This window comes from Hippoglossus stenolepis, chromosome 5, assembly GCF_022539355.2.
Source record: "Hippoglossus stenolepis isolate QCI-W04-F060 chromosome 5, HSTE1.2, whole genome shotgun sequence".
Taxonomy (NCBI): domain Eukaryota; kingdom Metazoa; phylum Chordata; class Actinopteri; order Pleuronectiformes; family Pleuronectidae; genus Hippoglossus; species Hippoglossus stenolepis.
Window position 1 is genome coordinate 24,237,193 of NC_061487.1, and position 27,614 is coordinate 24,264,806.

The 27,614-nt window shown below is 42.8% G+C and overlaps 1 protein-coding gene across 3 annotated transcripts in view; it reads right to left on the reverse strand.

The window, feature by feature from the left end:
- Positions 1 to 25,888, reverse strand: part of LOC118109158 (solute carrier family 45 member 3) — a 32,056-nt gene extending 6,168 nt beyond the window's left edge. Inside the window, exons 1-4 of one of the 3 annotated variants that reach the window (XM_035156027.2) lie at positions 25,775 to 25,888; positions 6,858 to 7,220; positions 1,961 to 2,151; positions 1,208 to 1,871 (exon numbers count right to left, since the gene is read on the reverse strand). In XM_035156027.2, the coding sequence (XP_035011918.1) occupies positions 1,208 to 1,871; positions 1,961 to 2,151; positions 6,858 to 7,005 (1,003 nt within the window). In that variant the 5' untranslated portion in view covers positions 7,006 to 7,220; positions 25,775 to 25,888. Of the gene's footprint in view, positions 1 to 1,207; positions 1,872 to 1,960; positions 2,152 to 6,857; positions 7,221 to 14,550; positions 14,802 to 21,940; positions 25,154 to 25,774 lie in introns of those variants that run through there. The other 2 variants (XM_035156029.2, XM_035156028.2) reach the window with 2 other exon arrangements.
- Positions 25,889 to 27,614: the final 1,726 nt, after the last annotated feature.

Consider the following 27,614-nt stretch of genomic DNA (forward strand, 5'->3'; position numbering starts at 1 on the left):
AAACAGTAGCTAGATTAGTGACAACTCTGTGAGTATTTGTTAAATTCCTCAGGTGTACAAATAGAAGGTAACACCTGAATAATATTTGATGGGCTTAATATTTACTTAAGCATATTTACCCAAAGGATTTGTTAGCTGTTCAGTGGTAGAACTACACTATGTTAACTGCTGCTCTGTGCCGCACGTGTCCTATAACTTGACAGGAGCCAATATGAGGGACGCAGGAAAGCATGTAGGCATGCAGGAACACAGGCTCTGTCTGTCTCCACCTGTGCTCCAGGAATGCGAGAGCATCCTGCCCAGCTGTGAGAGAGCAGACAGCGCAGCCGGAACGGACCTGGAGTCAGCGATGTGGAGGTGGTGGAGGTAAAGACCTGATGATCACAGGTGAGGAAACTAGTTTAAATGGAAGTTTGTTTCCATGAAATCCTACTTGGTATTAAAGTCGAAGCCAAATCAATACTAGAATGTCACTCAGAGCGTGTTCCTCCTCCGAGGCCCAACACTTCCCTTAAATTCAAATCAACCTGCACCAAATTGCACACACTCATTATTATCACTTTTCTGAATATGCCGGATTTTGGTCATCAAGATCCATGAGTTATTCCCTGGGAAATCAGTGAAAATATCAAACAACACCCTATGTGATAATAAAAGTGATGAGATTCCTGGATCTGCCCCTTCATTTGGATCCACACCAAAATTAAATGGGTTCTTTCTTTGCCCATCCTTCCACCAAGTTGTAATAAAATCTGTTGTTTTTGCGTAATCCTGCTTACAATGAAATGAAAACACAACATTATTACTGGAGGTAAAAGAAGAAGACTGAGAGAGAGTATATCTCCTCCAAGGGTAACATCCTATCTTATTAATATTGTGAAAATAAATTGTGGATCTGCCTGTTTACTCTTTTTACTCTAACCCTTTGCCATAGTTATAGCTTTCCACCAAATTTTGTGGAAATTGAAAGAGTACTTTTGTGTTTTCCTGCTAATAAACAGACAAATACATGCCCATGAAAACATAACCTCCTCGGCGAAGGTTATCAATTTTTATAAAGATAAACGAAGGCATATAATATCCAGTGGCTATACAACATTGTGCTACCTGCACACACACACACACACACACACACACACACACACACACACACACACACACACACACACAAACACAATTGTAACTTTGTACAAAGAAGAAATCTGACCTTCGTCGTATCGCTGCCTGGACATACTTCCTGGTAATGCACTGGGCACGCCCTCGTACAGGCCTTCCCCCACAAAGTCTGTGTAGAAGAGCATGAAAGACATGACGGCCATCCAGCTGCAGAGCTGAGCCACACACAGCTGCCTCATCACTCGCGGGACGTGGCAGTAGCTCCTGTAGATTGCTGGAGTCATGGACCAGCATGTTCTCAGTAAACACAGCAGGGGACCAGACTTCAGCAGCCTCAGTTTGCACTTCAGCAGGTAGCAGCATGAGCGTGGCACGCCGCAGCGGCCAGCCTCTATCACTCCAGCCCCAGTCTCCAATAAAGATCCAGACCCTGCCAAGCCACTGCTGGCAAATGAGGGTTCCTCAGACACCTTCATGGTGATGAGCAGGCTGGAGATGAAGATAAGGATGAGGAGGAAAAACAGGCACTCAGCCTGGCCTCCCAGGTAAACAGAGAGTAAGCCATGGCTCCAGTCCAGCGCAGGCAGCAAATATCCCACACATCCTCCCAAGCTGACCATGAAAGAGAACATGGCGAAGGCCTGGCCGCAGTCCTCCTCGTCCCGGTACAGGTCAGACAAAAGAGCCTCCAGCGGCGTGAAGCACACTTGTCCGCAAAAGTCAAGGAGTCCCACCCCAAAGATGAGGAAGCCCACCTGCAGCAAAACCATAGAAAACACAATGAATTCTCTTGTTTTGTGTGCTCTGTAGCTGAAATTCATCAACCAACAAACATGTGTGCTACCTGAACCGTGCGTCCACCCCAGGCGAAACGGGCAGCCAGGACGTCAGCGTGGGGAATGATCAAAAGTGCCACAAGGACTCCCAGAGACAGCAGCCAGATGAAGGGGCGTCGGCGGCCATAACTGCTGTTGCACTGGTCACTGGCCGAGCCGATCAGAGGGATGAACAGGAGGCCGAGCACCGGACCAATACCTGCACCACAGGAATTCAAAGACAACTCAGAATATGAAGAGGAGAAACACAAAGATACAGAGGACGTGAACAAAGTGAATGAATCCAAACATGTTGAAATAGAAATAGGAGCATTTGGTGCAATCACGTTTACAATATTTCCCTCAGTGATAGAGAACAGCCCCTTACTTTTTAAAGAACACTCACAAATCAGAAAGGCACGAGGCTTTTCATATTATTTTATATGCTTTCAGCTGAGAATAATCTCTGATCTTGTTTTATATAAAGTCTTTAGTTAGAGAGCAGATGTTGAGTATTGAGTAATCCTGTAATTCAGTCATAACAAGCTAATCCCTTCCTATCCACACGCTGTCACCAGAACAATGTGTGACATCTTTCTGTTGCTTATTGGTGAAAAGTTCTGAATCGAGAGTCTGTTCATCGAACCATGAAACTACAGAAAAAATATAAATGAAACTTCCCTGCCCGATTAACATAACTGTGAACTTTCCTGAGAGAGTTCTGTTCCGCAAACGTAATGATTACAGACAAGCAGGTGGATTTAATAATCATTACATCCCCCTAAATTACATACAAAAAGGCCTTTTCTTACAAAACACTGTCACGCTTATTGACTACAAAGGGACTCAGTGCCCATCCCTGATCTTTGTCATCACGATCCATCGTTTTAAATCCTGTATATTACTGCTCCTGTCTCCTCCTCCTTGTTGCCGTCCTACCAGGAGGTGAACTGCATGTGTCCCTGCACCATCATCGCTGACTGCTGGTGGTGATTCCTACAGATGGCGTGCTGCCTGAATGTAAGCCACCGTCAGCTCATCCTCCACACATGGCCAGGTCTGGTTAATTGGAGCACGCCATGGCACAATGGGTGTTCACACACAGACACACACACATGCAATATCTAAAATGACTAGATCTCGGGGCAGGAGTGTGACATTTAAAAGGCCCCCTGTGGAGTTTTCATTAGAGACAAGTGCATGTTTGTTTCATTCAGTGTTTCTCATTAAAATACCATTTGTGAAAAGGCTATTTACTGAAATCACGTCTGTCCTCGTTCTCATAAACATAAAATACAAACACTGATGATCTGCTCATCAGAAACATTGCTCTGTGGCACCAATAGGGGTCAACGCATTCACACCAAAGACCACAGAGTGATTGTAAAGATGAGCGACATGACGGCTCCCCATAAGTGAAGCCAAAACATCTTTAATGTCCCCTGGTGGCTGGCTGCGGGACAGGTCATAAACACTAACTCCTCCATGTTAGCAGATGGGACATGGGTCAAACTAATAAGTCAATGTCTACGTCGATTAAATGGTTCTTAAAGATGGTTTTTTAGTAAGTTTAAGTTATTTGATTCTATAAAAGTGAGAGTGAGTGATTGTGTGTATTGGCAAGATTTCTTTAGCCTAATTTTTGTACAGCGGGAGGAAGAAAGTGTGTCGTCCATCTTTATGTACAGTCTAAGCCAAAAACACATGACCTGACCAATATCCACATGCTCTGACTACTGTTTAACAAGAGAATGAAACAGAGAAAGGGAGGCGACACTTGTGTTTCAGATGCCCTTTAACCTTTATGAAGGAGACAGGCCGAGCAGACAGACGAGCACAAACACAGGCGGGATATCTGAGAAAGACAGACGTGTCAGAAACGCAGTCATCACCCTCCACCACATTTCTTCCTGCTGCAGCTGTGGGGGTCCGTCATTACAATCCTCCCCATCTACAGCTGTAAGACTCACTGTCTCACACGAACCAACCGTGTGTGTGTGTGTGTCACATTCCACAAAGTGTGATGCTGCTTAAATAAAAACCTAAATATACTAAATAAAATACACAAGATAAAAAGACGTGTGTATCTTTTCCACTAACACAGAGGAAACTAAAACCATTGAATAAAACCGGAGGACAAAGCAGCCAACAAATGACTATTAGATAAAGTAGAAAGCAGCCATCTGAGAACCTGGCACAACTGCTTGGGGAAATTCGCTTTAAGCCTCCCAAGACACAATATCTATCTTCATTCAAATTGCATTCAGGCACTCCATTATAATACAGGGAGATGAGAATTAGGTTGAGTGCCATCTCCAGACTGGCTAACAGTGCAGGCTGTTTGGGAGGAACGCTACAATGAAATCATTTTTCTTCATATCACCGGCAGCTGTTAAGAGAGGCCGAGGAGTAGAAGTGTATATTGTTTAATCTTTATACTTGAATAGTCACTTCTGTCGTCCACACGGAGCCTTTTGGTTTGGTAGAACTGTATCTATCATCTGTATAGTCACAAGACAATGTCTGAAAGAGAAGCCTTCAGTGAAGAGCATGTGAATACCATTCGGGCCAACAGGACCATGCAACTATTCACATCACTTACAAGTAAACTCGGTTACAGTCTGCAAATATATACCATCTGAGTGATGCTAATTGTGTGTATGTACACGCATGCCACTGATTTGTGAGCAGGAAGACAAACGACCGTTTTCACAAAAGAGAGAGCTGTCTGTCTTAACGTTTACATTGGGAAGAGTTTAAATACACTCATAGAGGATATACTTAGATTGAAAAGTCAAGAGCAACTAAAGCAACAAATACACAACCACAAGAAAAACTGAATTATATATTAGAGAGACACAATGGTGTGTGGTCGTTGGCTGCACACACTCCAGTGTTTGTGTGTTTATCCGCTGTTGCCCAGAGCAGAAAACAAACTGCACACAAAAGAATTAGTTATTTCTCATGGCACACGGAGTGACTCATGTGTGATGGTGCAGTCAGTAGTAAAATAATGTCGTCGGTAACATGGTTATCATCCTGTGTGTAAAGAGCGAACAGTGACACACAGTCACCACCCACCCAACTTTACAAAGTTCTGCTTGTGTTGTCACTGATTCAGCTCTATGCTAGTTTGCTAGTTTTGGAGGTTGTAGTTTGTTTTGTGTTGGTCTGCATTATTTTCTTGTTTTTTTAAACACATTTAATTATTAACTCATGTGAAAACTTTTAGATTACAGAATAAACAATGCATAGAACATTTATTTTTTGACTTAATTATATTATATTCGGAGTTGTAACAATTTTTTTTATATTTGGTTATTATCTATTACTAAAACATTAGTCACAAAAATGACCATACGGTTCAACATTTTCTTACAGTCTCCAAACAAATTAAATATTATCAGCTGTACAAGTTTAGTTCTTATTTGGAGAGCAGGTCATTTTCAGTAACAAGCTTTTTGGTGAGCTGAAAACTTTCTTTGATTTAGCATTTCCGACAGATACAGAACAGATTATGTCGGGAAAAACATCTTGTCGCTTCTCTGTTTTCACCATTTTCCCTAAAGACACAACCAAACAAAAGCCGCCTGCATGATGAATTTCTTTCAAACTATTGTTTTGCAGTTGAGTCACTGTTTACTCTACAGCTGAACTGTTCACATCTTAGAAATACTTGCAGGCAGCAAAACAAGGTTTGGTATTTCCCCGCTGATTTTCCCCATATGCTTTTCTGTGGCACATACTCGTAACCCTATCTTAAGTGTAGTGTCAGTTATTGTTTTCTTCCAGGTCTACAACGCCTCTTTAGTGCTGCTATAATAAAACTGCTTTGGAATTTATTTGGCTGTAAAAGCCTGTTAGAGGTTTTTCTGCCATTTCGAGACTGATGGGCACTATGGAAAACACTATATAGCCCATGGTACTTTAGAAAACCATAGGAAAGCTGTGATGGATGAGTTGAATTGATCAAACAACACCAACAGTCTAATTGGTTTTACTCAAGATTTCATGAAGACTTGTACAAAAGATCGGCAAAGCAAAATGTGCAGCAACAGGAAAGGAGGATGCATTAAATGAAAGTCTGATCTGAAGTCAGGTCCAATAGCTGCACTAAGACGCACCAAGTGTGAGTGTGGGAGATCACAGCTCTCCTCCAGGCACTTTGCTCTCCTGCTGCCTTTCAATTAGTGCCCAATTATCACCCTAACAGAACAACAGGTGAGTTGGCCCCCGATTAGCATTACGGCCTCCACTATGTTTTTATGACCTGGATTTGTAGGGAAGACAGAAGCCCTGAGGCACAGTCATACAGCAGCACTTAAACGTGGCTGGACCAGGTCACGTACTTTATGAATCAAACCAATTTACAAAACCTTCATCCCCTGGAGGGTACGGCCTGTTCTGATTCATAATATCTTATTAGTTTAATAGCAACTAATGAAATAATTTTTCCATTTGTTTGATGGTCTCAGTGTAGCCACCGCCGCACACAAACCATTCAGACTGATGGAAATAAAATCAATTATCCCTTCCTCCCTAATCCCCATGACAACGCATCATACAAGGTGAATGTGGCAACCAAGGGATGCAGAACTATTATTTGAAACACTCAGACAAGAAACAATCACTCATGAGGTCAGTAAACAAGACAGAGATAGTCTATCGTGTGTGTGTGTGTGTGTGTGTGTGTGTGTGTGTGTGTGTGTGTGTGTGTGTGTGTGTGTGTGTGTGTGTGTGTCACATTTGCGTGTCAAGTTAAATGAATACCCTGTCAGAGAGGAATCACGGGGACAAATGATGAGAGCATGCATAAATATGGAAAGAGGTAGAAGTGAACCTCAAAACACCCAGAGCCCACACACACACACACACACTACGAGGTAGCAAAGAGGCCTGGTAACCGGATCTTCACCGAGCCCTTACCTAGAACCATGGTCATGTAGCGCTCCTCCACTCCAGCCTCCAGCAGCAGCGGGGGCACGTATGTGATCCCAGCTGCCACGCAGATCTCCAGGCCACAGGTCAGGGAGTTCAGCAGGACGAGACGCCACTGAGACCTCCATCCAGGCATATTTACAGGGGCTGGCTCGCCTTTCCCCTCTGGGACGGTCGCTACTGGGGGCAGGGGAGGGGGGAGGAGGGAGCCGGGCAAGGGCAAGGGGGGGAGCGTGGGGAGGCAGATGGTGCCCCTCAGGGACGAGAGGGCTGTCGGGGAGGGACAGCGGCAAAGACACGTGGGTGACTGAGATGACCTGGAAGATTCATCCTCTTCTCAGCATTCTGGATCTGAAGAGGGGAAGAGCAAAATAAAAGAAAGCCTTAATTTTCATGGCAGCATACAGCATATCCTATAGTTTATAAACGACTGCTTGACAGTTAGAATGTATGAATAAAGGCCGAGGAGCACCACACGAGGCAGGTCAGTCTCCGGTCATTCCCAGGTTACAACACCTGGATGTCAGTGGCCTCGGGTTTCATGGGGAGTCTCGGAGCAACAGCTTTGTCAAAACAGAATCTAATCTGCCCAGATTCCAACATATTTTCCAGAAACGAGGAAATGGCAGCAACAGTCACAGGGAATATGATAGTGATGTATTCTCAGCAGCAGCAGCTTCAGGACGGCAGGAACAGCAGGCGGACAGAGGAGATGAGTCAGCTGGAGCGACGTGGCAAACACACATAACTGTTTGCCAGGAGAATCCTCTCTTCTCTCCCTCTGCTGCTGCTTGACTCGTCTTTTTTTTCACATCTCAAAACAGTCAAGGCACAGGGTTTAAAAAAAGGAGTCAGTACTTATTACCCATCTCTCTCCTTACTGTCGCCCTTTCACTTCCACATAATAACTCTAGAATTAGTGGGGTGAACTGGAATCCAGCCTCCCCCAGGCTGACCCTGTCATTATCTGTATTATTAAGCTCTGTTTGCAGTTTTAGTCACATGTGGGTGTCCCCCCCACATATTTCCAGCAGATTACTGCAATTGTTGAGCACGTGAGAAGTTTTTAGCACCTGAAAAGACATCTCACTACAGAGAGACGATAAGGCAGGAGGTAGATTAAGTGACAGGTGAGCCAGATGGTCTAACGCAGCATGTTTAACCATGCTGGCTTAAAAAGACGCAAAGTCCAGTTGCGCCAGATACAGGAAAGAGGGGAAGTCATCGACTGCTGTCAAGGTTGTGTGTTTAAATCGGAGGTAGAGCTGCAGCCGTCCACACACAACTCTCAGCTGTGTGCTGCAAGACGCACAAAACACCAAGGTGAACCACACCAATTGTTATTTTCCCACACTGACAGACAGGCCAACCATGCCCTGAAGGACAACCTTTCCAGACAATACCTGACATTCTCCATTACACGCCTTATTGTAAAGATAGCATGTGTTCATTCTGCCTTGTTCACTCTAAATCTAATCCTGCATTTTTACAGCGATTATAGTGATTAACTTTTAAACATGTAAAGCAAAAGAAGAGTAATAGTTTATCCGAGAATCATCCTAAGCTTCTTTTAGGGGTCAAATATCTGCTGTGACTTCACTTTAGAAGACAAACAAAACAGCCGCATTAGAGGAAGATATTTAAACTGTGAAGAGACAGTACAAGAGAAGTAACATGTCTGCAATTAATATACAAGACTTCCTCCTACAAATGTGTGCATCCATTTGCAGATCTCTGCTTCTCGGCGAGCACAAAAAAACCCAGAGATCATCGTCATCACCCACGAAGGAGGTGCGCGTTCTTTTAAAGCAGAGGGAAAGAGCAAGAACAGTCAGAACAGCCGCAGACACATAAACAACAAGGTGCTATATTTGCATTCGGTGTGACATTTCTCTGCCAATGTTGGCCATCTGTTCTCTCTCAGCAGACAAAATGGATGTCATCATCTCCAACGAGACTTGCCTCATCACTAAGAGATTTAAAATAATGCATCTCTTCCCAAGCCGATGATTTAGAGAGACTAAATTGTCTCAATAATAATATTTTTACTTGTTTAACACCTTTCATACAAGAGATCAAAGTGCTTCAGAATATAAAGAATGGTGTGCTGAGTGCTCCACATGTGAATTAACATAGTAAGTATAACAAATGCATCTCTGTTGCCACGTTTACACCTGCCTACCACGACTGTGGAGTTTGCTAGTGTGGATATTCCTGTTTTAGTTTAAAAACTCCTGTTCTCTTCCTGATTGGTTCTTATCAGCGATTCAACTATCAGCAGCAGATGCAAAACATTACAAACACTTACTTCTATTGACAGTTCCACCTTGTCGTCAGTCCAATACCTTTATTAAACCATTATTAGCAGGTGTATGCTGATTATTTAAACGTGGCTAAAAAGGTGATTGATTCCTTTCCCATTGCCAGTAAAGAAGCGTGCCTCTCTGTTTTTATTCCTCAGTGCGTCATTTTCAATGTCCCAAAATGCACCGAACTTTGAGGCGCTCTCTCACTCTCTTGCCTAATTAGCGCGTTCATCCGGGTGTCTCTCTTCCATCACTGCAGATTGGAGCTGGAGGCGATAATGACCTGGGTCTACTGCAGAGTCATTCGACCCGGGGGTGAATGCCGATAGTATCCATTCCCATTTCAGGACAAAAGCCAGATGTTAGTGGGGTTTTTTGACCAGTGGAAAAGGGGCTTAAGAAAAGATATCTGTTATCTGCTGTTCCTCATTCATCGCATTTTCTGCTAACTGCAAAGTGACAATCTGCCTCCTGTTTACACCAGCACGCACATGATCAGTGTATGGTAATGGTCATGTGATATTGGTTTTAGGTGTGTTAGCATGGACGGGGATTATAACTGATATGGAACTAAAAACACAGATTGTTTTAGTATTAAAACTAAGACGTACTAGTATGCAAATAGCCAAAGTTCAGTGTGAGATGACGTGTCAGCTAGATGACAGTGTTTTCTCAAGGAACAAGAGAGGCTTGCTGCGTTATAACAAGCAGCTTCTATCATCAACTCTGAAGTTCTGTGTCCTTGGATTGACACCACTTGCAGAAATAGCTGTCATTAGGGATCGCAGACTCAGAATATCCATAGAAATCCTCCCCTGCCTTTCACATCATTATAAATTGAAGATGTGAACTGAATGTCATGAGTGATGCCATCAGAGGTCCTACAGCATTCATGCATTCGCAGCTCAGTCATCCTGTGCCCTGATATTTGACTTGACAGGCTCTTTGAGAACCGGAGAGACAAAGCAACAGGGAGCGACGCATTACAAAATAATGTGTGACTGAAAGACACCCATCAGGGGACCAGGCTTTGCCCCTATGGCCTGTCTGGCCACTGCAACCCCCTCCCCGTATATCCTGTGTGTATATGTACTCCCTCCTCCTCCTCTCTCTCCCAAGCATTTTTCCCTTATCCTTCTTCAACCCCTGAGGTCAGCCTCGTCTCTGACCTGCATTCTAAGAGGACTCTTTTGACATATCTGCCCACGACTGGTTATGCCTTTATGGTTCTGGGCTTCAGTGTGAATGCTTTCTATGGCAGCCCCAGCTGACTCACTGTCAGACTTTCTCACTGGAAACAGAGTGGGGCCCCCGGTGGCAAGAATAGCGAAATCTGATTTGTCTACCCAAGAAACTGCGGCCTGTCTGGACGCCTGCCCGAATGGAAGTCAGATTCCAGGGTTTTGTTAATTGTATGGTTGTTAAAATTTTGACCCGAGTGGTGGTTGCCTGTCTGAGTTTGGACAGGGGCGAAGGTAGAGGAGAGAAGGATTGAAGGACTGTGGCAGGGATCAAAACAGCAAAATATAGAGCAGAATGTATCACTCCTTCCATCCGCCTCAAAATCCCATTAAAATGGCATCAATTTTTTTGTTTTAAATATGGCACCCTTGAGCCAACAAAACAGAAAAGAGCTCTCAAGCCCTTGATTTAAGGACAGAGAAGAGAAACGCACTCACGGCAACCCACACAGTCATTCCACCGCTTACTTAATGACACCTCTGACTCTTCAATGTATTCCAGTCGTGCCCTTCATCATCGTCCCAGAGCCACGGAGACACAAACGCACACACACGATGTTACACAAACAACTCTCCCTGTCACCTTACATGTTTAAACCTTACACGTTTAAAAAGGGGGGGGGTCTGCTTTTGTCAGCTCTCCCACTGCTCCACTACCAAGTCCTATTCAGCTGCAGCCCCCCCCCCCCAAAAAAAGAAACGGCCCCATTGACTGAGCAGTATTCTTACAATACAAAACAGGCTTTGTATACATTGTGCCAGGGAGTAAGTGATATAGTGAGGTATCAAGTCCATTTCAAGTTGTTTATTAAGACAGGGTTTGTATAAATGGTAGTATATAGGCATTGTGTGTGTGTGTGCGTGGGGTTGGGTGGCTGGGGCCTGGGGTCTCCCGGCAGACAGCAGGGTTTGGAAGAGAAGAGGGGAAGGAATTGCTCTGAGATGACATCACAGCCACTAGTACAGTGGAGGCTGTGGCTGCAGGAACCACAGCTGGCGGCTCTGGTTCTGTGTCTGGCTCTCGCTGAATGGCTGCAAAAAAATGTGGCCTCCCTCCCTCTGAGCTCCCTCTCGCTAATGGACCAGACCATCTGCATTGACCATTGCCTCCCTGGCATACATCCTGCCAACCCTTTTCTGTGGCTCTCCTCTGTTTTCTCAATGACACAAACAATGCTAGATGAAGCCACCCTTAATGAACAGTGCCCTGCTTACAGTGCTGCTATGGTATCACTACCTCAGCATTTCTCAGCAGTGCCAACTTGGCAGCGTCGTGGACGTCCTGTGCAGAGCGGCGTCCCTGAATGGTTTCACGCTCGGGGGGCCGCAGCTAGGTTCGTTCTAGACTCAGTCCTCAACAAGTCAACATGTCCTCAGAGGGGACTTTGAGGGTTTCTACCTGATGTCAGGACTAAGGAACCACGGAACCATTTAGTAGTATATAGTTTATGTAAACACTGGGGGCAGATCAACTGTCTGCAGTGCGAAAAACCTTAACTGCTCTTAGGTAGTGATGGGTCGTGAATTTAAAATTTTGAAATCAGTGAGTTTACACCACTATTGTCTTAAAAAATATATTTTCTCTTGCTTTACAGGCGCCTGGTATAAAATAATGTGTTACTACTGCTACTGTTTGAAGGTGGTTGCCGTGCACCTAAAAGCTGTTTGCCAACCAGATTAAACCATAAATGAAGAACATAAAACAAAGATTAGATGTAACAGGAGACACAATGGGGCCAATCCGGTATAATTCAGACGGACTTTGTTGGCTGTCATTTTGCATGTGATTTTTGCTACAAATGCATGTTGAGTTTTGTCCGTATTCACAATGTTTTTACCCTTAGCAGAGGTATGGCAAGCAAGGCTGCCATTTTTTGGCAAAAAGAAAATGAGAGGCAGGTCAAACCGGTAAATTTTGAATGGGCCAGTCTCTTTCTTCACTGATCACAATGCAGTTTGACTTGAAATTACCCATAAACTCATTTGATTGATTTCTTTCACTTTAACTACAACTTCAAACATGCTGTAACTTCCCTCTCCCAACATGTCACACACATATTGATGTTTAACCCATTGTCTGAATTTTCACCTATAATTTTCAGCATAATCTGCACTTATTTTCACAGAAGATGCCGTCTAATATGTTAGACATCCTGTTATAGACATGCTGTATTAAATGCACTTCATCAGTCCATCTTTTCTTTCTCTTGTTTCCACAGTGTTTATCTCTACCAGGTGTTCAACATCATAACATGGCCTGTGAGCCCACCACCAGACCTCTGACACCATTTTTTCCAAACACACGGTTTCCTTCTGTTTCTGACAACTGGATAATAACATGGAACTTCAATAAAATGTTTTAAAGTTTAGCGTTTGGATTTGCGCTCTGCCACTCTGCTCACTTGAAAGGCAGCCCCGACCGTGCTGACCCCCCCAGGCTGTAATCTTAAGCCCACATCCATCTCTGTGACCTCTGACCCGGCCTTTCACCACAAATCATGTGACCAGCCCAACATTTCAAAGACAGTGGCAGCAGCATACTGATCAGAGACGATATTAAAACTGGTGACTGGTTAAGAATGGCTGTCTGTTCGAGGACTGTGCTGCCTTGTTAAAAACTCAACCTGTTAAAGTGTATTTCTGTGAGTAGATGTGATGGGAGGCACATTTTGCTTTATGTTGGAGCAGGAAAAACAACCTTATATAATGACTTTGCAGTGTCAAAACATAACATGATCTTTTTTTTTTTAACACTGCACCTAATGAGGACAGTGACTCAGAAGAAGTGAATTATGTTTAACAGACCAAAAAGATGACAAGAAACTAATATGGCCTTTGAGAAAGCAAATCCTATTTTAGGGAAAAGATGCAAGTTTTGGTTTAGGGGGTGGGGGGGTGTCTATTAAGGCATCTGTACTCACTAATCTATTCATTCACAGGACAAGAACACCCCAACACTGTTTTGAACAGAATCTCAATACTGGTGATTGACTGTTTTCCCATTGCCAGTTGGAGTTTTGCCGTTCTTTCAGAGGTTAGTGGATGTTAGTTTTTTGACCAGTGGGAAAGGGGCTTAAGTGTTTATCTGAGTGAGATAACAGAGGAAACACACAAATTAAAACGCACAAAAAAAACGTATCAGATAAAGGTCGTAAAACAAATGTGCGTAGGTGTGTCAGGGTGAAGTGAGGGAAGCCTCTGCCCACATGAGAGAACGAAGCCAGCTACAGCCACAGCACAGGGAGGTGACCGTTATCATACTGGCCCATGCAAATAGCTCAACAATGGCGTGCAGCAGAGTTGAGCTGTGTAGCCTCTTGTGAGTCAATGTGGCTGATAACGTGCCTCCCCAGACTGAGGCTTTCTTGTCTCTGTAAAAACCTATTGTGTCGAGGTGAAAGCGCTTATAAGAGGGAATGCAGGCACTAATGAGTTTTCATTCAACCATGATCAGGTGTGTTTACATGTAGATAATAGAGTTGTCAAACTTTTAATTTGGTTTCATCAGCGACTGGTTAATTGCTGTGAGTTGGTGTTTCTGATCAACAAATAACATGCAACACATTTAAATAATGATTAGTAATAAAAAAATGAAATGTCTATATGAATATTTTATTTGTTGGTGGTTTTTCTAATCAAACTAATTTGTAGCGTGTTAAACTGTTGCTCAGTTACACTCAACAGACATTTATGAATGAATAGCTTTATCTTCAATTATCATTGAATTTGAATTTTAAGTCAAATTCTTAATACAGCAACACGTTATATAGCTTATATGCACATGCAATACATTTGAACAAAAGAACATTCTTAAGTATAGTAAAGTTATAAAAGGGCACGTCAGAACTTCTTTGTCAAAACCATGGCTTAAATTAGTTTAGCAAAAAAATCCCAGCTGACCTTTCAATACCATTACCCCCACTGTACTGATGTACGGTTTTATTTCATATGCTTCAATAAAGAAAAGAAATCCCAAATGTCAACAACACATGACTAAAAGCGTGTCTTTACAAAGAATTACATTAAATTCTATTTATTTTATCCTGTGTTTTAACCATTAGCATCTCTGGCCTTTCACACCCAAAGGGAAAATAAGATGTGATAATAGCAAAATAACACGATGAGTCAACTCACCGGCCAAACGAGTGAAGCTCAGTCCATCCACAGCCCTGCGTTGCTGGAAATTCAGCATCTAATCTGTTTTAAAGGCTGCTCGCTCTCTTTATCCAATCAACACGTTTCGCTCCCTCGCAGAGCACTGACTCTTTTGACCACCTGCTTCAACTCTGCGCCCAAGAGTCTGACTCTTTTTTTTAATCCTGCCTCCTTCCGTGTCGCCTGTTCCCTCCTCTCTTATTTAGCCCACCTCCTTTGCATCCCTCCCATTATTCTCCCTCCCTCCCTCTCCTCTGTGCCTCTGCCTGGAAGGTGGGAATTGGGGAAAATCCCAAAGCACTTGAGGAATCCTGTCACTTTCTGTCTGCCTGTGTCTGAATCAAAACAGGGACTCGTCTCTGTTCCCCCCCCCCCCACATGATTTTGTTTGAAATTCAATATTCAGACCAAAGCTAAAACCTTGACTTGAGATACAAAGTTATCAGAGACACACACTTACCTGTGTTGTATTGTAGGAGCTCAACAGGCATTTAGGAAACAAAGAATGAATTGATATCGTCTAGCAACCCCACATGAAGGTCCAGTCCCCTCACCCATTCTGTCTCACCATCTATAACCACTCCCTAAAAGTTATGTATTATACCCCCTGACCCAGGACCGTATTCAGTTACCTATCAGGGCAGAGGCAGCTCTCCCACCTTCTCCCATTACCTCTCTTCTTCTGACCCAGTCGTAAGCTCACGCTCCTGCATGACCGCTTGTCCGTGGACTCCTTTAACCCTATTTCCTGACTCACTGGCTCAAACAGCAATAAGCCTATTTGGGTAGACACATACATGCACAGACCTACATCCTCATTTGCCAACACACTGTACACACACACACACACACAGTATCACTCAACCCCCGGCCGGCTGCCATGTACCCCGCGCCTGCAGGCCAAGAAACAACCCTCTATAGAAAAGCTTTTAATTTGATAACAGTGAGCAGAGGAAAGAAAGTGGAGTGCAGGGAGATCCAAACTGGGGAGGGTGATTACTGCTGGCTGGGTGGGAGCGGCGGGGGTGTTGAGTAATGTCATTAGACTACGGCGGGCTTTAAGGAATCTCCGTTTCTGGAGCCCGGAGGCAGATCAATATGAAGACAGAGTGCAGAGAGCGACCGCTGGCAGCACTTCTCCTCCACAACAGGAGCGGCTTGCCTGGAATTAAGAGAATTCAGAAAATCCCATTTTTGGAGAAAATCACTGACTCAGACGACCGAATCCAGACTTACGGAAAAAAAACATTTCCCCTCCGCACGTAAATCTTTTCTTTGGATACATTTAGAACAAATAAAAAAGTACAAACAGAAAAAACAATGCCCTGCCTTTAAAAAAATAGGCAATTACCCGCCCCAAGTACAAATATGCATGTCTCAAACACACACCCTCGCAACAGCTTAATTATTAACTTAGAATAGAAATCTCTCAAAAGCATTTCTTTGTGTGCAGGAGAACTGTCTAGAGAGAAGAAAAAGATATATGCGGAAAATAGGGTGCAGCCGAAACAAACCAAAACCTGAGGTTCCACAAACACCCAACTGACATCTCCTTCTACAAATGACTCTGTTTCTACAAGACCTGATACAGCAATACAACGCTGCATATCTTCAACCCCTCACCATGCTACGAAGTTGTTTCTGTTGTTGACATGTTGTGTGTGTGTGTGTGTGTGTGTCTGTGTGCGTGTGCTCGACTACAGCTTTTGCTCAAGATGTATGAGCACTCTGCGTAGACCAAGATGGCTTTTAATTCCATGGTAGCCTTTTCCGCAAACCCGGCATCTCCAGCGCTGGCCAAACCCAACAAGCCCATAATAAGCTCCATCGCACTGCTTTGATAGAGTGGGAAGCCAAAACAGTAAGTCAGAAATAGAGCTCCTGGGCCACTACTGTTGGTGTAGCAGCAGGGACCCAATAAAGCCTAAATGTCACCCACATTATACATAGCACGAAGGATGGGACGGGAAGGTTCAATCACTCATTGTGTGCTTTCCACCGCAAATTAACCTTTAAGTAAATACGTGACGCCGATGCTTAAACACAGAGCTTCTATACATACCTAATCACTTTTAACATGTAGCGCCTTCAGGATTAGCAAGGACCATCCAAGAGCGTCAGAGAGTTAACATTCTCCAAGTGTTATCTATATGAGGACATCACATAGCTGCTCCAAGACTCGTCTAAAACAGTCCCCCAAGGCTTAAGAATCCCATCAGTGTTTTCGTTATCCAGGGCCATCTGTTGCACACGGCATACATGCAATTTTCACAGCTGCAACACTATCATTAATAATGAAAATTCAATTAAGAAACACTGGATGACACATGATGTTACATCCTTCTTTAGGAAAAAAACCATCACTTTGTACATGTCTGTTTAACACATCTTTGTTTCCTGGGTATTGGCTTTGCACAGGTCATTGAAGTTTGAATTTTTACTTGTTTTGTATGATCATTATATATATATAAATATATATGGACACATAATCAGGAACAGAAACAAACAAATTGCTGTTTTCAAGTTCCCTAAAAAACGGTGGGATCTCTTTCTGAAAAGTAGCCTCACGACAGGACATGAGTCGTCACTGGGTTATAGCAGAACAAGCACAACTACAATTACCTCCCTGTGGTTGTATGACTCTGCCGACCAGTCGAGTTGCCGTTTACATCCATTTCTGTCTAGACTCATGAGAAAATTTATTTTGGACTTTGACAAATGAGTCATGGAAAATATACAAAACCTTAAAGTAAATTTCAAATCCCGTTATTGGTGGTTCAGAATAAACTATCAAAACAGGTCATTGGTGTATGGATTTGCGGTTTAATGCTGTTGCTGATTCATGTGTATCACATATCGTCAGCCATTTGTTTCCTTGGTTGTAGCCACATAACGATGGATGAATGGACAGATGATTGATTTATTGATTCTGGGAGCAATTTAGGACATGGGAAAGTAAGTTGTAATACAAAGACTGACTTTGGGACTAGAGAGAGTCTTATTGAAATGACCAGAAAGTGTGATAGTTTCTCTATAATCAGATTATTACAATATCTGATGAAAGGGATATGTGTAAGTTTTGCTATTCCTACAATTAGCAATCTTAGAAACAAGAGCGCTACAGAAGGTACACGTAACCCCCGCGCTTCTGACCATATCGGCTATTGACAATTTCACAGGTCAACAATGGAGCTCAACCAACACCAGATAAATCCAATAAGAATGCGATGACATAAAATGGCAAGTGTGACCATTGAACAATGAAGAAATGACAAAGGATAGTGGTGACAATAAATACAATACATGAAATAAGCGTTCGGTAGGCCACAATGCATCAGATATAGGAATGCAAAGCAAGCAAAAAAAGGCAATGCAATTTCTTTCAAATATAAGCAATAAAGTCGAGTCAATCAAGTTAAAAACTCCATAGTTGTAGCATAGAGTATCTGGGTAGCTTGACGAAGAAGACGGCTGAGAGACATTATAATAGAGAAATCAAGGCTGGGGAGGTAGTTCCAGCTGTTTTTCAAGAAACTAGAAACACCAAGGTCATGAACCCCCCCCAGCTGCATGAATACAGTTAATACAGCCGTCCATACAGGACTGACAGACAGGAGGACAGATAAACATCAACAGGTCCATCTCTCTATTCCAGCTGTTGTCAGGGCTCGAGTGGCCCCAAGGCACAATGATTAACGCCTCAGTCAAATGCTACACAAAGCAGATGGTGAAGATGAAGAAGAGAAGGGCAAAGTCCTCTCTCTCTCTCCCTTTATTACTAGTATACACAAGAAGGCATGAACCCACACACACACATATACACACCACTAGCCTCCACATTGTGTGCACACACGCAACATTTAAATCATTTTTTGAATAACATCCTGACCACAGTCATGAAGTGCTCTGCTGTGGAATTGTAATCCTATATACTGCAGCCTTTCCTTAAAAAACATAAAACCAGCAGTATAAAAACACAATTACACAATAGGAAGGGTGTTACAACTTTACTATCTTTGTGTTCCCGAACCCTTAAATGCAGACTAAAAGGCGGAAGACTACTCTCGGCCTTCTGGGAAAACGAGAAATGTCAATCGTTAGGTCTACAAAACAAAAAGCCAGACAACAAAAGAAACATATAATCAAAACAAATCTTTCCTGCTCTCATGTTAATCGTGTCTTCTTAGCACTGGATGAAACGCTCCAGAATCAAACTACCCAAGTCACCAAACAGAACACTGTTTAGCGTTAACGATGGAGCAGCAGTCCTGTTACTTGTCGTGTGTGTTTGCATTTTTCGCAGGCACCTCTTTACACATTATTCGGGCTAAGGACTGTCATGGGACCGATCCATCATGGCTGATCCTCTAAGCCTGCAGTACGGAGCATTTCTGACAAAACATGGGGTCTGGCAGAAACAAGCATCAAAGCACTCACACACACACATATTGACTCAAATCATAAGCTTGATCCTTTCACAAGGCATCGAGCATCTCACATATCAAAGGTCTCCCTCCAACACTCAATAGCATCCCTTTCAGCCCGCTACATGAAAGAGAACACTGTGGTGTCTCATAATGTGCTGTTTTCCCCATTCACAGAGCCCAACTTCAAAGAGGGCTAAATCAAGTTTGAGACATTTCACTGTCCCATTGGTTTGGTGCTTCCTTGTATTTTTAGCACCAGATGATCAGGAGATGACAGGGTCATTCATTACATTACACAGAACACCTTCCCTGATTTGCTCTTTCCAGATCTGCAACCTAACACACACTGGGCTCTCTCTGACTTGTACTTAGAGTTAAGGAGAGTGTGAATATGTATTGCGAACATCTGGCCAAGTCCTTATCACCATGGGAAAATGTCTGCGGACAAGCCTGTGTTATCCCTGCAGGGTCAGTGCTTGTCTGGACTTCAGCTGTGGTTTAGCCGTTTCCTCGTGAGAAACTGTCAAAGTTGTGCCTCTCATTAATGGGTAATTGCGGTAAAAGCGATAGGCTCCACTGCCGTTTGTCCTCCTCCTTTCGTGAGGCCGAGACCTCGGGCTGTTTTGACTTCAATGCCACGCACTTCCCCTCCACACATGAACCATGTGGGCAGAACTAAGTAAAGTGAGTAAATTGAATTATGCTAGCAGAGGGGTGTAAGAAAGAAACAACATACTTAGACTCAGACTGGTGGGTCTCCTGAGGACTGCATTATTAGCTATTAATAACCTATTGGCAAAGGCACTCAGGTGTTTCCCCATTATTTACCGAGCTTGTTGCGGATCGCCAGAATCTAATTTGTCCCGTCACAGTCTGATAATGATCTGTAAAATTTGAACACTTCTCATAATAACACAAAAGATCAGTGTTGTGCACCATTGCGTTCTTGTAGAGCAAAATATCCATTAGGTTTTAACCGTCCTTTGCAGTTTGGCAGACTTCCGTACACTGGGTAGAGTTGATTAAGAATCTGCACTTGCATGCTAGTGTGTGGTGTCTACATTACCCACAATGCCCGACATATCAGTATCAGCCACTGTTTGCCAATGTGTGACTCTATAATTGACTCACTCTTTTCATTTACTTCTAATGACAGGAAAGAAAAATAGTAGACAGTTACTGTGGCCAACCATTTTAGCTGAAAGCCACTTATAATTCATGTTCCCATAATTTACTAAATAATTCATTTTTTCTTTCTTAGAAACTGCTGCAGCTTCATATTTCACCCACTGTGTTACATTCAAGTTTAAATGACGAGAATACAGAGCAGCAAATTAGGATTAAAGAGAAAAGCAGTTGGCCACAGAGAACTGAGCCAGTGCCAAGGCACCCACACATTTTGGCATGGCCGAGATTTCATTCCAGGCTGAGGCGAAGATAGGGAACATTCATGCCTTTAATCAGACAAGATATTAAAAGAACACATAACCTAGATGCCTGAATTTGACGATGCCTTCACCCTCTCGCACCAATTAAAGTTAGCCATGATCCCAGGAGTGGTCCCGGGAGGACTCTGGTGCTGACAGAAGCTCAGCCATGCATATCATCCTCTCAGACGACGAATGGGAGTCTTTCATAAGGGCCGCAGAAGGAGAGAGGTGTTAATGTAGTGTTTGATATTTGAAAACCGATTAATATTTAACAAATGCTGAATTAACTCAAGGTGAGATAAAAAATGAATGTAGTCTTAGAAAGATTAGTCCAACATCGAAAGCCTTGCCATAATATAAAAGGAGACGGGCTGCTAAAATTCCCACCAACAACTGTGAGAATGCAGCCGTAACGTCAAAAACAATGAACTAGTTGAATAATAACGATGTCAGAGAGGTGACATTCCTTGGTGGTAGGGTAGCTGTCATCTTTTCTTCTTGCTCTGGCCCATTAGGGAAGCCTGTAAGCGGTCTTTTTCTTTGGCCCAGCTGGCTACAGGGCACTATTACAGGGAAGCTGTTTGGACTTTGACCCCACTGCCTGGAGAGAGCTGGGAAAAACGTTTGAGCTCCTCTGCTTCCCGTCAATGAGAGATCCAGGAACCCGACATGTTGCTTGATATTCAGCCCTCTTTCCCCCCCGCTGCTGCTGAGTTACGGTGGTCTAATAATGTGCATTCTAGCATTTGCAAGGTTTCATAGTAGCAGGTCCTGTATTGCTTGTGATTGGTGGCCGTTGTCCTCCGGTGAAAAACATACTGAGTGACAGGAAAAAAACACTTTTTCCCCATTAACTTTCTTTTGCCATGACCACTTTTCTCCCATGCCCCTGTTACAACAAATGAGCTCACTGTTTTTACAATTATTAGCGCTTGAGGGACAAATTCACCTCGGCAGTAAATGTCCAAGGTCCAAGTGGTTTGAATGCTCGCCTAAAGATAACAGCAAAACCCAATGCACAGATCTGAGGAATAAAAGCTCTTGCTAAATCTGAGTTCAAGCTGAGACAAAGGGAATAGAAGCAGCCAGCATGAATTCTGTCAATATAAATCAAATAGCTCATATTACATGAAACCAAAGGCAACTGGTCCAACTTAAGCATAGACAAGGAACACAGTTCAGGCCATGAATCCTCAACAACTTGACTCCTCTGATGTTAAAGTTCAAACCTTAAAGTAAGGAGGAGAATTATCATGAGAGCCATACAACAGAACTTTTCCCACTGAAGTAAAGTGTCTGCTGCACTTCTCTGATGTGAGAGACAACCATTGTACAGATCGCATACCTGCGACTGCTCATGGCTACACATGATACCAGAGCCACAACAGCACACAATGCTTTGAAGAGGACACAGAGCTTACGAGAGAAACCCCCTCAAAAACCCTTCCAGTCAAACACGATGGGCCCTCCCCATTCAGAAGAGGTAAGAAAAAAAAAAGAAATCACACCCACCACATAATCCACCACCTGTCTGTAAAAACATATGCAAGAGCCAAGAGTAATTCACCGGGAATCCAGGTACACACAGAAAACACAAGGAGCACTCCGAGCTGGAGATAAACAGCCTACCACTGATTAAAACTGCAAAGCCTTCAGTCTGCCTAAGTAGCTTGGTGTCCTCGACGTTGGGTGATTATCCTGCGCTTGGCTTGGGGGTGTATTAGACTGTCGGAGAGCAGTTAGAGAACAGCCAGCTGGTCTAGCCACAGCATCCAGGGTGAAGAAAGCAGTTCTATCGCTGTGGAGCAGATGAGCTCTGCAGAGAGCGGCGCAAACCCCTCCTGGGGCGACACATAGAAAGTAGAGAGTGGTAGAAATGTGTCTGCACTGAGAGCAGACTTGCTAGTTTGATCACACAGAAAGAAAATGTAGTTTAACATGTTGGTGGTCAACCACAATATGGCCGATGCTGATAATTACAGAGCAAGGCGGAAGATGCACAATGTGTTGTTGTTTTTATTTTTTGCATCTGATAATAATATACAACAACATAGACATTTATTAAACATTAATATATTATTGACTTGACACAGAAAAAACATTTGTAACTAAAACAAGTGCATAGTCCGTGTCGACCACAATATTTTTGTAATCAATTACCTGGTTGGTTAACAATAGATATAATCTAAGGCTACATTAACATTTTAATGCTAACGGTCTGTCCACACAAGCGTTCTATCTCCATATTGGTGCTATTCCCCTTCCCTAGCAATGCACCTGAGGATGAATATGAAGTGGACACTGGCCATGTCAACTCTGCAGCTGGTTGCCTGGTTACAGAAAATTATATAAAAGGAGAAACAACAATGGTGCAAAGTAAAACGAGGGATTTCTTTTCTTGGACGGATGACGAGGTGGAGCTACAAGCGTAAACAAGCCTCTTTCTAAAGGTAGTTTAGTCACGACTGATAAGAGCCAATCAGGAAGCAAATGCAGGCGACTGCATCATATTTTCCAGTTGTCTCCACAGTTACCCGTCCATACGACAACACAGCACCGGAGTTTTCAAACTAAAACTAGGCCGGCAGTGTTTTCCAAACTACAGAGCGGTGTGGATTAGCAGCTGTAAATGTGACAACAGTGATGCCTTTTAAAACCCAAAATGTGGATGTAGCCTAATTCTGTGGGAAACACTGGGCCAATTCATCACTATTAAACATAGCAGAGGATGAATTTTGGACAATTGTTAAAGAGGAAGAGGAGAAGAGAGGAGCCGCCGGGGCCAACGCGGGCTAAATAGAAGAGTCTATTTTCCAGGGCAGAATGAATAACACACTTGAGTGGTCCATGGAGAGGGAAAGAGGTCTTTGTGTGATGGCACAGTCACGGTCATGGTGACAATAAAAGTCCCTCTGTCATGGGTTAGAGCTGTTTAACCTTTTGATCCTCTTCCTTCTTAATGTGGTTTTGAGCCTTTAAGGTTCTAGTATACTCCCCCCCCGCCCAAAAAAGAAAAACCAGGATGGAAATTTTTAGCTCTCAACTGAACTGCAGCTTACTAGAGAAGTTCACTCAGTAGAAAATGCAGTTTACATTCCTGACATTGTATTTGGTGGATAACAAAGTTTAAATTAGGAAAGAGGCTTAAACGTGTGAGCAAAGGGATAAAAGGCAAAATTCAATTGGTCCACAACGGTGTGAAAACAAAGTAAAAAATAGCAATACGGTGATTTCATGATTCACTTCATATTGTAAGTGGGATAAAGTCTTTGCATCTCAATCCAAGAAGATTTTCCATCAAAAGATTCATGAAAACGAGACAATACTCATCAATATCACACTCTTTGATTTACACACAGTAACATGGGATTAGACAATTTTGTCTCAGGTTTTTATAATAAAGATTATGGTTTAAGAATATATATTAGCTGATATATCCAGATCATGTTTTTCTCCAGAATTCCGGTACAGCATCCCCCCACAAAAAAATCCCACGGTCGAGCGTTATTTGGCCATTTTCCGGTGATTATTACAACATGTGGAGACTGAGTGAGTGAGTAATCAGTTATAAAGAAGTTCAAAGTTGCTGACAAGAATAATACTTTTGACATATTGACTCATTGTGATCAACAAATGTTTTAGTGCTCTTGAGCAATATTAGTTTCCGTGGGAGTTGCACTTGCAAGCTCTGGAGCCTTGTCAAGTTATCAAGTGTAGAAATGTTCTCGGTAGGCTTGAATGCAGAAGTTAACCAGGCGTGAATGAAAAAATTACATTATGCTGAGTTGTGTTCACAGCTGCATCAACACATCTGAGCTCTGCTGACTCCTCACACCTACTGCGTGCTACAAACATGACCATAGCGTGAACACAGTAGAGAATCCACCCAGTGCAGTCCCGTTGTGCATAAGACAACATGTTTCCAGTGATTATTACAACATGTGGAGACTCATGAGACGTGTAAAACAATTGACATTTGTGACACAACTAGTGCTTTAGTGCTATTGAGCAACACCACAGATTTTTAACGAGTGTTACACATGCAAACTGGGAGTGTTGTTCGGTAATCAAGTGAAGAAAGTAACGGTGAATTGATTCAACTGGAACGTTTACACCAAGAGGTGTGTTCACATCTGAGCTCTGCTGACTCCTCACACCTATACTACATGCTACATACATGAGCATAGCGTGAACACAGTAAAGAATCCATGTTGTAGTGTAGTGGTACTGCCGTCATGTTTACATACACATTACATATTACAACATGTGGAGACTCAGTGTGCAAGTTAAAGGTTGCAGACAAGAACAATGCATGAAAAGTGACGTTTGTTCCCAGCTGCATGAACACATCTGCTCCTCAGACCTACAACATGCAACATACATGACCTTAGCATGAACACATCTGCTCCTCAGACCTACAACATGCAACATACATGACCTTAGCATGAACACAGCAGAGAATCCCTGTTTTGCATTTATGTTTTACATTTTACATAACATATTCCAACATGTGGAGACTCGGTACTCGGATTTGCAGAGAAGTAAGAAGTTGTTGAGAGGGAACAATGCATGGAAACTTGTTCCCAGCTGCATCAACACATCTGAGCTCTGCTGACTCCTCAGACCTACACAACATGCTACATACATGACCTTAGCATGTAAACTGCAGAGACTGAGTCAGTGTGTCCCCAGTAGCATCTCCAACACTTTGAGAGAAACTTTCCAAACAAGCCTCCTCCTCCTCCTCCTCCTCCTCCTCCCTCCATGGATCCATGTGTCAAACCAGCGGCTCTCTGTCTGGAGCAGAGCCAAGTGTTGACCGAGGCTTCCCCGTGGACACTGAGGGTTAGAGCGGGTAAAGTTGGAGCCACCTCGGCCCCTCGGCCCCACATCAGTGAACCGGGGGGGGCCTGGTGCTGTGGAGCAGCGGTGAAACGACGCAGAATGGAAAAAACTTCCAGAGGACACCACCACCACCTCCACCACCGCTGCTGCTGCTGCTGCTTCTCCCCCCGCTGCTGCTGCCGCCGGACCCCGGGCCAACACGCACCTCTCAGCCCGCGGGCTCAAACCAAACACCCCCCCCTCCCATCTCTTTAAATCACAGCCTCTGTATGAATCAACACACGACAGCGACCCCGGGGCGACGTTTCAAACCCCGATGCGAGCCGCTTCCACTCGGCGAAGAAGTTTTTCGCCGCCGCACCGCGACCGTTAAGTTACCGAGCAGCACGTTGGATGAGCCCGGTAAACATGGCGGAACGCGAGCGGTTACATTTATGTAATAAACACCAGATTCCAGCGGGGGACGCGTAGGGAAGTTTTTTTTAAATTTTTTTTATTTACCTGAAACCTCAGCAGCTCCGGAGGATCCAGCTTCAGCTTCAGCTTCAGCAGCAGCTCGACGCTCAACTGGTGGAGAACCAACAACCAGCTGTGACCACAAGCCAGCGGTGATGGCGGCTGCTGCTTCCTGTCTGCGCCTTCAAAGTAAAGGTAGAAAAACAAAACCCGAGACACGTTTATTTCTGAGTAACACGTTGATAATTCAACATACAGCGACAGAAATTGATTAATAATCCAGTTCACACTAATGTTAATGATTAAATAGTTAGATTTGAATTGTTTTTATTGGCGTTGAGTGCTATGAGTGACATGCAGGCTTTTACTTTGTTAAGCAGAAACGTGGCGAGTTCCGGTAGCAGTATGTGCGAGTGGAGGGGAGAATATAAACAAACAATAAATAAACAAACAAATAAATATCATGTAGGTAAATAAATGTTTTCATCTGTTGGGTTCAAAGTATGTTTTTTTTTGTTTTTTTTAATGCATTTTTTTTTTTTTGTGGTACTTTTATATTTTTTATTATTAATTTCACACTAAACTAAACTAGGAGAAAAACTTTAATGCTGTGTAATGTTCTTTTCAAAGTATTTCATCAAGGTTGAGTGACACACAAGTAATATGTGCGACAACATGGAGGAAAAGACATTTATTTATTTGTGACCAAATAAATAGATAAATCAATCAATACCATGTAGGTAAATACATGCTTTTATTTAGTGGGTTTTAAGTATGTATTGTTTGTTTTTAATGCATTTTACTTTTTCAGTTCATTTCTTCTATTATTCCTCTTTATACTTCTACTTTTACAGCTTCTAATTCATTTCACACTAAACTAAATAAGAATACAAACTTTAATGCTGTGTAATGTTATATTCAAATCTTTTTTTCATTCATCATATTACTACTTCCACCATTTTTACTTTTACATCTTCATTATTTATAATCGATACATTTATGTTCTTAGTTGTCTCACCACACATTCACCTCAGAAAATTCACTTTCTACATTTTATCTTTTAGTTTGCTCATTAAAATACCACAACTGCATGAGGCAGAAACAGACCGACATCTTCTGACTGTGTCTTCAAAGAGTCAAATAACTTTAATTTAATAACTTTGTAGAAGTAGTGTTATAATGCTATGATTACCATGTTACAGCTGTTCCACTTTGCATGAATCAGCCTCTTATAGTTGGTAGATGAATGAACGTGTGGAGAAAGACAATCAGAAACTAAACATAAAATAGTTTGGACAATTTTACATTGTGTAAACGCTTAGGACACTTTATGTCTCTAAAAGCGTTTTACCTTTAACATAGATTTTTACCTTTAGATCTTTTAACTTGGCTCTGGAGATCTTATTCTGTTGCATCATGACTTTACACACTGTCTCTTTCAGTATCTTCAACAAGCCAAATCAAATCATTTAATTTAATAGTTGTTTTGGTATTTTGTTTTGATTTAATGTCTCACAGACTTCAGAGAAACAGGAAATACAAGGCAGGGGGGAGAAGGGTGTGACGTGCAACACACCCGGCCATGAATCAAACTATGGATATTGTGGTTATGTGGAATGTACCTTAACCTTTAAGTCACCCCACGCCCAAAACCAGATCATATTTAATCAAATTAAGTTGTTATTGTTGTTTGTTATGATTATTTTATTATTTCTTTATTTCTTGGGTAAAACCAGACTTTTGGTCAGTCAATGCTGGCAGCTTATTCACATTTGTAATTCCCAGTCAAGAGGAAATCAATTATCACTGAATAATTCTGATCTCTAAGTAGAAAAAGGAAACTTTTCCCTCTACCCAAGGAGACAAACATTCCTCTTACATATTT